At 37.0% G+C, this 12,318-nt stretch overlaps 3 protein-coding genes across 6 annotated transcripts in view; 1 reads left to right on the top strand and 2 right to left on the bottom strand.

Moving 5' to 3' along the window:
• On the bottom strand, positions 1-867 carry LOC6560598 (peptidyl-prolyl cis-trans isomerase-like 3). Its single transcript, XM_001986212.2, has 3 exons — positions 733-867; positions 436-672; positions 1-378 (listed from the first exon to the last, which is right to left on the bottom strand). Exons 1-3 carry the CDS (start codon positions 850-852, stop codon positions 133-135), a joined length of 603 nt encoding a protein of 200 aa, XP_001986248.2. The 5' UTR covers positions 853-867; the 3' UTR covers positions 1-132.
• A 281-nt stretch (positions 868-1,148) lies between these two features.
• On the top strand, positions 1,149-3,644 carry LOC6559284 (chromatin assembly factor 1 subunit B). The gene is made up of 2 exons (XM_001986211.3): positions 1,149-1,782; positions 1,859-3,644. Exons 1-2 carry the CDS (start codon positions 1,202-1,204, stop codon positions 3,549-3,551), a joined length of 2,274 nt encoding a protein of 757 aa, XP_001986247.1. The 5' UTR covers positions 1,149-1,201; the 3' UTR covers positions 3,552-3,644.
• A 5,158-nt stretch (positions 3,645-8,802) lies between these two features.
• LOC6560385 (G protein alpha o subunit) overlaps positions 8,803-12,318 on the bottom strand; it is a 28,781-nt gene continuing 25,265 nt past the window's right edge. For 2 of the 4 annotated variants that reach the window (XM_032734509.2, XM_043215267.1), the window contains exons 5-8: positions 10,034-10,162; positions 9,784-9,913; positions 9,555-9,708; positions 8,803-9,241 (exon numbers count right to left, since the gene is read on the bottom strand). In XM_032734509.2, coding sequence (XP_032590400.1) covers positions 9,054-9,241; positions 9,555-9,708; positions 9,784-9,913; positions 10,034-10,162 — 601 coding nt within the window. In that variant the 3' untranslated portion in view covers positions 8,803-9,053. The remainder of the gene's footprint in view (positions 9,242-9,554; positions 9,709-9,783; positions 9,914-10,033; positions 10,163-12,318) is intronic. The other 2 variants (XM_001986209.3, XM_032734508.2) reach the window with 2 other exon arrangements.

The following is a 12,318-nucleotide window of genomic DNA, read 5'->3' as shown; positions in this document are numbered from 1 at the left end:
TGACTTGTTAGTTTTAATTCACGAAGCTTTTGCACAAATTGCTTCTCAATTAATTTGTTTGTAAATGCAACAATTATTTAAACTTAAGTGCTAGATAATATATGTATCAGCTAATGCAATTTGAGTCATTTATCACGCTGCCAGCGGATTGGCATGGATCGTTACTCCATTAATTTTCTTATCAAAATGGGGTCGATAGTTCTTTGGGTTTACGGGCAGCTTCTCCAGCTCATCGAGTGCATCGAAGCCATCGATTACACGCCCAAAGAGCGTATATTTCAAGTCCAGATTAGGCTGTGCAGCGTACGTAATGAAGAATTGACTGGCATTCGCATTGGGACCATTATTTGCCATGGAGACCATTCCTCTATCCGTGTGCTAAAATAAAGTTATTTTGAAATCTAAACGTATAGCACATTCAGTATGTTTTCCCACCTTTACTGTTTCCTTAAACTCATCATCGAACTTGGTGCCCCAAATGGACTGGCCATTTTTGCCTGTATTGGTTGGATCGCCTGTTTGCACAATGAATCCTTTGATGTTCCTGATAAAGCAGCATCCGCTGTAATAGTCGCTGGCGCAGAGGGCTAGAAAATTCTCGCAGGCCTTGGGACAAGCTTCACAAAACAGCTCGATTTTAATGTCGCCTACGTCGGTGTGCAAGGTTACTGACTAGAAATGAAATCAGTTAAAAAATATTGGATAAATTAATAAAATGCGGCATTTGTTTACCATTTTAGCAGCTGTGTTGCGATTTTCGAGCTCGAAACCAGTTAAGTTGGCTGCTATTGATGCGATATATATCGTCTGCAAATCCACAGAGCAGTGCTGCCGTTTTCGCCATATTGCCATTTATAAATTTAAGTTAGCTGGAAATACGAGAAACATATCCTGTCTAGAAAACGATTATTTTCTTTTTGATTAATAAATATTTATTGCTTTCCCTATCACAGTTATCTGTTTTGTATCGTCTTAATATTTGATTGGGCCTTTTTGGCTTTTTTTCTTGTCGATCAGTTTCATTTATGTAATCGATACTTGACCTATTCGTGTCTAGCATAATTTATCGTTGTGCAAATAATCGTAATACCAATGTTTTTATCTCACAGTACACATCGCTGGCCAAGTTTTGGGCGCGAAGTCAGCATTCTTAACAGAGAAATATAATAATACTTTAAGTAATTGATTCGCATAAACAATTATGAAGTGCAAAATACCCGAAATCTCTTGGCATAATCGCGATCCAGTGCTAAGCGTAGACATACAGTACAATGGTGTGGGCCTACCTTCATCCACAATGTGTCGGTTGGCATCAGGAGGAACCGATTCACATGTTCTCATTTGGTATCTTTGCGGTGGAGAGGCCATTGAACTGGAACTGGCGGCAGATCTGGCGAGGCATCAGCGGGCTGTCAATACGGTGCGCTGGTCACCCAACGGCAAACTGTTGGCCTCCGGCGACGATGAAAGTGTTGTCTTCATATGGAAACAAAAAGCGGATCACGAAGTGGTCAACATTGTGGATGCGGGCGTGAATAGCGAACAGGATCGCGAAGTGTGGTTGACACTGAAAGTGTTGCGTGGCCATCGAGAGGATGTATACGATTTGAGCTGGGCGCCCAATTCGCAATTTCTGATCACCGGCTCCGTGGATAATACGGCCATGTTGTGGGATGTCCACAAGGGCAAATCCCTGGCCATATTGGATGATCACAAGAGCTATGTACAGGGCGTGGCTTGGGATCCGTGCAATCAATATGTTGCCACAATGAGTACGGACAGGTGGGTGGCATATTTCTAGCATCAGTTTGCAGTTCCAATGCTCTTTCTATATTAACAAACTTATGTTTCTTTGTAGGCATTTGCGCATTTTTGATGTCAACACAAGACGCGTGCTGCATCGAGTCAGCAAATGCACGCTGCCTGTGAAGGAGGGACATGAGCTGCATGGGCGAAGCGTGCGCCTGTATCACGACGGCACGCTGCAAACGTTCTTTCGGCGGCTGTGTTTTACGCCCGATGGCAAACTGCTGTTGACGCCCGCCGGCGTCACGGACTACGATGGCGTGATAAAGCCGACGAATACCACGTATGGGTACAGTCGCTACGATCTGAGTCAGCCGGCTTTTGTGCTGCCCTGTCCGAATGAATATACCGTGGCGGTGCGCTGTTCACCCGTGCTGTACTGTCTGCGACCGTACAATGCGGATAAGAATCCGCCAATTATAACGCTGCCATATCGCATGATCTATGCGGTGGCCACCAAGAATTCGGTGTTCCTCTACGACACACAGCAACCGGTGCCATTTGCAATTGTGTCCAACATACACTACACACGTCTCACCGATTTGGCCTGGTCCAATGATGGCAATGTACTGATCGTGTCCAGCACCGATGGTTTCTGCTCGCTTCTTACGTTTTCGGAAAACGAGCTGGGCGAGCGCTATGAGGAAATGGATGCAGTGCTGTGCGCTGCAGCCAAAACATCAGAGAATGCGCCGCAACGCCATCGCAAAATCAAGCGCAAAAGGAGACAAAAACCATCGATGGATGAATCTGTCACACGGCAACCGCTGCTGGAAAAAACTAAGGCGAACATCGAGAAGGAAATCAAAACCAGCGGAGACAGCAAGTTAGATGGGTGTAAGCAGAAAGGAGAAATTGACCTGGATGCAGATAATGATTCCTCGCTGCATAGCAGCAGCTCGACTGAGTCATCAGGCAGCCCCAAACCTGTACCCAAAGCGGACATCAAACCCACGCCCATTGCCTTCCGGCGCTCGCCGCGCAAAGTTACGGAGCCCACGCCCATTGCAATTCGTCGTAAAGTCACAGCTGACACCCCCACAGAAACGCCCACTGTCATTTCAATAGAACCAACTGTGAAGCGCAAGGCAAGCGTGGAACTGGAGCCGGTGCAGATTGTGACAAAGCCAGCAATTGGTGTGCTCGACAAGCAGATCATAAGCTCGGAGGAAAAGTTCGAGTCACCGGAAAAGAAGTGCAGACCGGCCACGCCCATCCAGGTGCGCAGGCTGCCGCGTACGCCGGGCAGCAGCAATAGCAACACTCCCAAATCATTGCCCGCCAAACATGCCACGCCCATTGCGGTGCGGCGTACGCCTCGCGTGCTCACCGCTGTACCCAGTGTCGTTAGTGCGCCTGTTGTCGTTGAGGAGGCCATGGACGCGTGGCCGCTGGTGGATGGCATAAGTCCGCTGTCGGCGGACAAATCTCCCTTCGAGCTGTTGAATGAGACAAAAAAGGCGCAGGACTCGCAGCTGGCCATCAATGAGGCAACTTTCGAGCGCACCGAAGACATGCGACTTATCTACGAGGATACACAAGAGGATGCCGGCACGCCGGTCAAGGCAACAGCACCCACAACAGCACCGTCTGCAGCAGCAGCAGCAACAGTTGCACCTATATCTGCCCCTGCACCTTCAGTTGATGCCTCATCGAAACCTACCACGCCCAACGCCAAGGCGCCACGACGCGTCTCATTGCGCACGATTTCCACGCCCAAATCCAAAAAGAAACTGTTAGAGTAGCTTCGCCCTTAGCTAATACTACGAGTACGACCAATTTGGCCTAAGCCTTAACAGATTTATATTATTATGATTATATTTAAATAAAACAGATACGCACACCAATAATGCCTCCTTAAATCTTCTCGATGCCAGCTGGTTAACTACTTTTTGCGGGTTTGCAGTCTGAATATGTTGACATTTAATTTGCGTCGGTGACTGTACTTAACTACCACAAAAACAAGTTTTCTGCGAATACTGGTTTGATGGACCAATTCTTTATTTATAAAGAATGATTTTCAGAGTCTGTCTTCATCTATGTCTCCTTTGGAATTTGTTGAAATTTTTAGAAAAATATCGAAATGGTTTTTAATTTGATGAACTCGGGATATTTAATATTCTTTGAGAATATCAAGATTACATGTCCTACCGGATAATATATAGATATTAGAAAGGAAGACATCAGGAAAGTATGCAATGACTTTCTATATTTAATTTTATAGGGTATCATTTTGGGCTTGCCTCAAAACAGATTAATGATTTCTGCAGGAATGGAATGTTGAGAGATTTGTTTAATGCATATGCCCATAAGTATGCAGTAAAAAGTACATTGTATTCAAAGGAATGCAAAAATTTCATTTATAGTGCATACTTTCAGAATTCAAAAACTAGAATCGAGAATCTGCTGTATTTTTTCTCCTAGTCCGATTTAAAGTGCTGTACATATCCAAAATCAGCCAAGTCTTGTGTTAGCTGAACTGTTTGAGCTTAGCAAGACATTTGTACTAAAAATTAGATTTCCATGCGAGTTTTTTTACCTACTTTAAGATGCAATTACTTTCTGCCACACGAGTCTTACTTGACATTTCCTTAAAAAGCTTACTGGAAAATGAATATGAATGAATAAGTTTGTTTTTTAATTTAATTTTTATTTAAATTTTAGATGATCTAACATTTTGAGTTTCTTTTACATACAAACATTTTGTTTTATTTATTTTCATTTTTCGGTATTTGTTTTTCTTGTTGTATTATAATTATAGTTTATATTAAATTTGTAATTCAACGATTCAATTTACTTTCATTACGTCACGTTAGTAATTTGTTCTTTTGTTTTTCTTATATTTTCTTTTTGTTTTGTTTCTTTGCTCGTTTCTTATTTAAAAACTGCTGCTCAAGGGCTTGGTTCATACATAAATCGTACACGCGAGTTGTGCGGAATGCAAAATAATCTCTGTACTTCGTTTGGATCGCTCTGAATTTATGCAATTTTAAATTCAAGTTGCCTTCTCTGACAAAATACAATAAAAATAGAGTTGTTGCTTGATTAGGTTCTTAAAGTTTAACATGAGAAACAAATCGGCTATACGGGATATATGGGGAACAACAAAAGCAATTCGAATTAAGCTACAAATTAGATACAACATCTAAAGTTTGTCTACCTATAAACTCTGGTTCCACATTCCGTTAGCCAATCTCCAGCTCATTACAAACTTCAACATTATTTTTGTTGGTTTTTGCCATTGCGTTGAGTTTTTGTTAATCAACATTATTATTTTTATTATAAATGTTATTTTCTTTGGTTTTTGCACAAATCAATGTTTGTCGTGTTTGCATCTTATAAATTTTTAACTGCTATTAAAGTAATAGTTAATTTGTTCACTTTAGTAGTGGTGCGTGGTTTGTGTGTGTGTGTCTGTTTCTGTGTGTGTGCGTGCGAATTTATGTGTGTGTGTGTTTGTTATGTATGGGAGCAAAAAGTTGTATGAGCTGATTTTAGAAAAATATGAATTATGTTAGCTATGATTTGATTTTGTAATGTACTTTATGTAAATTTTACTTTATTTTTCTTGTTTTTATTATTTATGGAAAAAATGGAAAAATTTTTATTATTATTAATATTATTTTGTAGTTTGTTTTACGAATTATGGTATATGTATATGTATTTTGTTTATTAATATATGCACTATTATATATTATGTAAATTGTTGTGTTTTTCTTCTTTTTTTTTGTATCATTACAAAGTTGAGCTAGACGATTTTTGAATTTGAAGAAAATTATAGTTGGTTTTCGGTTAAGTACTCGTATTGAAAAATCAAATAGTGAAAGTCTTGTTCTGTATGTTTTATGGTTTATTTTTTATGTTTTATGTTTTAATTTGGTATGTAGTTAGAAGTACGCTTCCGCTTACATAATATATACGAGCAAAATATTGTACATATGTGTATGTGTTTGTTGTAATTTAGTTTGGTTTTTTCTTCCCACTATATTTCTATATATATATGTATATATATATGTTTTTATAAAGATCCTTTGTTTAATAGTTAAATGAATTAGTTTGTGTTTTACATAATATTTATAAATTACATCAGTTGTAGTTACAAATCTTTCTTTTCATTTTGGTTGAATTAAATATTCAATAAATATATTTGATTTATATATAATTACATACAGTTTAGTTAACTTAGAAGAGTTCACACCGGTTTGCTTAATACTCTTTCTTTTTCTTTTTAAAATTATTTTGGTATATGCGCTGTGTGTAAGTGTGTGTTGTGTTGTGTGTTGTGATGTTGTATTGTGTTGTGTGTGTTTTGCCTGAGGCATCCAATTTTGTGTTAATGTTTTTGCAGCTCAATAAACCAGCTGCAAGAAAAACGTGGAGAATAAAGAGTTTGGCTGTTTGTTTTGTTTTTGAATAAATAGTTTTTATTTGAAAATGATTTTTTTTTATTTTTTGTATTTTGGTAGAATTTTACAAGTTGAATGGAAAATACATACGATAAATATTACAGTGTTTCTTTGTTTTCTTTTTTCTTTTTTTTTTTTTTGTTTTTTTGTTGTGGTTGTTTATGCTTTTGTGTTGGTATTGGGAGTGTTTGGATTGTTAGACTTAATTTGTTTTCAAATTGTATTGCGTATGCTTAGAAAACTGCTCATAACATGGCATTCGACTACAAAAGTATCTCGTATCTCGTAGATACACAATGTAACTACTACATAAGTATCTACGAAAATTGTGTTGTTCAACAACTTTTGTATAGTTTACACACTGGATTTGTTTCAAGTGTATTTTGGGTTTGATTTATGAGAGGTATGCCCAAGAATGGAATCAATCTTGTCAAGCAAAAATGGTTCAAAACGTTAAATGATATTTATTTTGCTAATAAACATACTAAATTGTTGTTTTTGTTTTTTTATTTTTTTTTTTTGTTGTTGTTTTGTTTAAGTTGTGTGTTGCGTGTGTTGACATAAATAATGCTTAGAAACTATAAAACATAAATGGATTTCGCATGGAGCAAGAGCAAAAAATTGCAAAAACATTCTAGTATATAAATAAAAAGGGAATTCGAAGAGACAGTGACAATAGAACGGAAGATTGGAAGGTAGAATGAGAAGGAGAGGGAGCGGGAAAGAGAGAGAGGGAGAGAGAGAGAGAGAGAGAGCGCTGTTGTATAATATACAAAAATACTATAAAATAACAATAATAAATTCATTGTGTAAAATTAAAATGCACAATCATAGATACAAAAAGAAGATGCATAAGCATATGCATATGCATAATACATAAATACAGTAATAAGTGTATAAATAAGTCTAAACAAAATTAACAGCTGCAACCGCCGCACAGTGTTAAATGCCATTCACTAAATACAATAAATGGTACAATTAATATTATTATTATTATTATTATTATTATCATTATTATATATAGTATGTATATGCTTTATAAATATTACATACAATGCGTTTTACAATCAACTGTTTGCTATTTTGAGAATTGCCCTTTCATTATCATTTTCTCAGTTGCTATTGCGAGTTTTTCTGTGTCAAGTTTGGATAGAATTGCATATGTATAAAAAAGATACAATCGTATGTGGCTTTATAAATGCAACAAAATTATATTAATTACAATAAATTAGTGTACAAAAAAATTAAAGTTAGTTTCATGATGTGTGTGTGTGTGTGTGTGTTTTTGTGTGCGTGTTTTTGTGTTTGTGCGTGATTTGTGTGTGATTTGTGTGCGATTTGTAGCTGCGTCAGCTCTATATATATGTATGTAGTATGTATGTATGTATGTATGTATGTATGTATGTATGTATGTATGTATGTATGTATGTTTGTATATATGTATCAATACACACACGCAAGTTTCAACATATTACAATTTACATCGATCTATATAATCAATCGAATTATGGCTGGCTGGTTGGCTGCATCAAATTCGCAATTTTGATAGTAAATACAAATAGTTTTGAAGGTGTTGGTTTTCTTGCGTTTCTTGTGTTTATCTCACTTTAAATTAGGCCTTACATTTTTAGAGTTTTACGTTTTTTCTTCTTGTTTTTTTTTTTATTTTTTTTTTGGTTTGTTCATTTGCTTTATCATTACGTTATGCATTAGATTTTATTTTATAATTTAGTTGTGTTTACTTTTCGTTTTATATTTATATGCATTCTGCTAATTCATTGCCCAGGGAATTTGTTTGTTTGTTTGTTTGTTTTTTGTTGATTTTGTTGTATGTATTTTTAATTTGCGCAAAGTTTGTAAACTTTAAACTTAAGCCTAAGCAAGCATGAAAAATGCAGCGTTGATGGCATGAATAATTTCAAAGAGATTGCAACAGGAAACATTTAATATATATAATATAATATTTATATACTTAGATGTCGGTATATATGCGTAATGTATACATATATGTATATGTATATATATATATATATATACTTTATATATACTTTCTTTTGGTTTTCTTCGATTCCCACTCTTTTGTTTTTTGTTTTTATTCTTCTTTTTTTTTTTAATAAATACACGAGAAACTAAACTACACATAAATTATGAAATTCTATAAAATTATTCAGACCAAACAACAACTACATAATATGCAATAATGCTTGTGTGTTTCTGCGTATGTTTGTGCGTCTGTGTTTGTTTGTGTGTTGTGTTTGTTTGTTGTGTTTGTTTGTTGTGTTTGTTTGTGTGCGTTTCATGTCATACATGTAGCTTGCATGATGCAAATGTAATGCAAATATAGGAAATGCTATTCAATATGTTTAAATTACTGCTTCGGCTTCTATTCTCTTCTGTTCCGTTCCGTTCCGTTCCGATCTGTTCTGTTCTGATCTGATCCGCGCTTTGTCAGTTGCCTCGCCAACTGACAACTGACAACTGACAACTGACTGTCATCTAATCATCCTCAACAATTGTTAAGCACTTACATACATATATACTCATACTTATGTGTGTTGCAACAAATAAAAGTTCTTTGGGCTTTGCTTTTGCGTGGTGTGCGTGTGTGTTTGTGTGTGTATTTTATGTTTTGTTGTTGGTTCTATCATCATTTGCTTTTTGATCAATGCTGGTGGGTTGTTGTGCTCCCGCGCTCTTTTTTTGTTTTTGTTTTTGTTTTTTTTTTTTTGTTGTTTGCTTTTCTTTCTTTCTTTCTTTCTTTTTTTTTTTTGTTTGTTTGTTTGTTTTATTTTTGTTTTTTGTAATACCGTAACGGTTCCCGTTTAGCCCAGTCATCACGTCTTAGTACAGGCCACAGCCGCGCAGATTGTTTGCAATGATGACATCGGTGACAGCATCGAATACAAACTGAATGTTGTTGGTGTCTGTGGCGCACGTCATGTGGCAGTAGATTTCTTTCGAGGTTGATTTGTTTTTCGCTTCGAATTGAGCCTGAATGTAGGCAGCCGCCTCACCATACTCCTGGCCGCCTACAACAAAACAATAGTCATCAATAAATACTCTCCTTTAGCGCTTATAATATATGCACAAATAAATATTAATGTTGTCCGCATTCAGTTCAAGATGAAAAATAATATTTGAATGTGTGTATTTTCTTTTAAAGAAATTCAAATAAATAAAATTGTAAAATTGTATATTATATTTATTTTGTAGCAGACTTGTCACATCTGCTCTTGAGGATATTATTGTATATATATTATTTTCAAAATTGGTTTTTCATCTATTCCCTTTTAGAGGCCAAGATCATAATAAGTTTGATTTCTGTATTTGCCAATTACTTACCTGTGTATTCGGGAAAGCAAATTGTGAGCGGACTCTTGCGTATCTTCTCCTCGAACAAATCCTTTTTGTTCAGGAACAGAATAATCGAGGTATCCGTAAACCATTTGTTATTGCAAATGGAATCAAACAGTTTCAGGGACTCTTGCATGCGGTTCTATGTTCATAAAACATGTATCATTAATTAAGGGCATATCCAATATCCATTATCCATTAATATGTGTGTACTTACCGTAGTTTCGTCTTCATGCAAGACTTGATCGTATTCAGACATGGCCACGCAGAATATAATCGCTGTCACATCTTCAAAGCAATGTATCCATTTCTTACGCTCCGACCGCTGGCCGCCCACATCAAACAATCTGCAAAAGGGCGTAACAATTTAGTTAACAAAGTATTTTAATTGATTTAAAAGTTAATAGTACAACCAGTCACTATCTTAATTGAGCACTTGAGCATTGGTTTTTCATTGATTCACTTACTTGAAGTTTAGATTTTTGAAGGAGAAATGAACCTCCACAATGCCGGTGGTCTTGACTCGGGTGCGCAAGATATCCTGTTCGGTTGGCTGGTAGTCCTTGGCGCCTAACCGATCCAAATCATCCAGGAAACTGCAAAGAGCAAACACACACACACACACAATCATTAGTAGGGCTCTTGACGGGGCGTTAGGGGTGTTAGGGGGCATTAGGGGGCATCAGACATTTGTGTAACTTGCTGTTGGCTGTTGGCGTGGCAAACACAATTTGAGCCGTTGGCAAAGCGATGGGCAAACAATTAAAACGGAAACAATGGATATCTGCGAATGTATCTGCAAGATACAAATAAGTTTCTGAATATGTATCTTGTATGTAAATACAAATGTGGATTCAGGTTGCGCAAGTGTATTTCATTTAGGGCCACATAATTACTTGTATTTGTGTGACTCTCAATCAGTCAAAGGTTGCGTGCACAGACCAGCTTCAACAAGTAGGTCAGACAGAGAAATGAAATAGAAAATTGTGGTAGATGCAGTGGCAGAGGCAGGGGCAGGGGCAGGGGCAGAAATAACGCCACAAAAGACCAGTGTCCAGATCTAAGCCGTAATTCGCGTTGAGCACGCAACATTTGGCAAAAGACACATAAGCAAACAGCCACATTTCATTTGTTGCTTACAGCAGTAAAGTTCATATAACTCAAAAAAAAGAAGTAGGGAAACAACAAAAAAAGTCTGCAGCTCTGGCTTAGACGGCTCGTAAATAATCTTTACAGTTGGCGCTCTTCTCGCTGTAAGCCACTTTATACCCTCGCAAAGGGTATTGTAATTTTGTCACGAACTGAATGAATGAACCTGGTTGACCCTTGGAAACGAATACATTTTCTTTCTTGGCCTTATCGATCCAGACAAAATAGACTTAGTGCTTTCTGTCCAGAATCCTGGCAAAAGATTTCTGATTTCTGGTTTAGTTTAATTTGATTCTTCGTTTGAGTTATACAAAAATAATTCCAATGCCATTGTTCGGCAATGTAGATTTTGGAGAGACATTTTGCGGCATGTGTGTAAAAACCCTGACTTCTTTTACTACCTCAAATACTTATTATAGACACAATATTCCTATTCCTAAAATGTCTGGCACTGTTTCGAAACCCGTCTTCATCTCAACTGCCTTATTGCACCCAAGTTATTTAACTTGTGACTCAATATTGTCGTACATTCGATTATCGCAATTGCACTGGTAATTGTGGCTAAGTCTGGCAACGTTGCCACAAGTGCAACATAGCGTGGCACACTTTCCTGTTAGGGAAAATCGCCGAGTCACGCACGCCATGCTCTAAATGTGTATGGCATAACGTTAATCACAACCACAACCACAACCACAACCATAGCCACAGTCAAAGCCAAAGCCAAAGCTAAAGCTCATTCAGGTGGAAAAGTTGAGTGCATAATACCACAGATAAACCTCTAAATATGTGTATATATATATATCATACATGGTTCCTACAATAGTTGCACTAATACCTACGATTGACCACCGTAAATATTTGTTACATTTATGAGCCAGACGCTAATCAAATGCGAGCAGCGACCAGCGACCAGCAAAAGATGTTCACAATTTTCACTATTATATGTTCCGTGGATCTGTGTGATTATGTCCGGACAATTGGTCAATTGTTTGGGTCTCCGATTGCATAATATGCTGCCGGGTATTCGTGTTAGCACTTTATGTGTGCAGAGAGAGAGAGAGAGGGAGAGGGATTGAGAGAGAAAAAGAGAGCTAGTGGAAAAGTTAATAAAAAAAAACAGAAGAGCAAAAATTTCACACTTAAAGACAAATGGATGGCATCAATTAATGCTGTGAAGGAACCAAGTCATAAAATATATTTTTATACGCAAATCTGGTCTGATTTCTGAAGATTTGAAATAAGTAAACGCCCTATATAATAGATCTATATTAAGTCGATGCAGTTATTGAAGTCATATGTTAATCAGCTGTTTCTTTTAGTTGCGTTTATTGTTGGACTTGGCTAACTATTTTCTGCACTGATAACCGCCATGGTCACTTGACTAGTGGCAGGTAAATAATTGTACTTTAAATACACTTAGTATACAAATATTGTGTAGTGTTGGATTTGCAACTATTTATTATTTATTTGTATTATTCATGGACTTGCATAAACTTATACTTATGTGTGTGATTTATGGTGTTGAAATTCTAACCATGGCAAAAACCAACAAATGAATTGTTCATTTGGCCAAATTGGCTTTAGGAGCCAGTGCATTATGTGA

This window comes from Drosophila grimshawi, unplaced genomic scaffold (genome assembly GCF_018153295.1).
Source record: "Drosophila grimshawi isolate 15287-2541.00 unplaced genomic scaffold, ASM1815329v1 contig_1367, whole genome shotgun sequence".
Taxonomy (NCBI): domain Eukaryota; kingdom Metazoa; phylum Arthropoda; class Insecta; order Diptera; family Drosophilidae; genus Drosophila; species Drosophila grimshawi.
Note: the sequence above shows the minus strand (reverse complement) of the source record. Positions and strands in the feature narration are given on the sequence as shown.

What these genes read in the sequence shown, in the direction of transcription:
- LOC6560598 (XM_001986212.2), bottom strand. Translation starts at nt 852, where the DNA reads ATGGCAATATGGCGAAAACGGCAGCACTGCTCTGTGGATTTGCAGACG. An exon ending in GCAACACAGCTGCTAAAATG is followed by an intron (nt 673 to 732) that starts GTAAACAAATGC and finishes TTTCATTTCTAG; the next exon opens with TCAGTAACCTTGCACACCGA. An exon ending in AGTTTAAGGAAACAGTAAAG is followed by an intron (nt 379 to 435) that starts GTGGGAAAACAT and finishes ACTTTATTTTAG; the next exon opens with CACACGGATAGAGGAATGGT.
- LOC6559284 (XM_001986211.3), top strand. Translation starts at nt 1,202, where the DNA reads ATGAAGTGCAAAATACCCGAAATCTCTTGGCATAATCGCGATCCAGTG. An exon ending in GCCACAATGAGTACGGACAG is followed by an intron (nt 1,783 to 1,858) that starts GTGGGTGGCATA and finishes GTTTCTTTGTAG; the next exon opens with GCATTTGCGCATTTTTGATG.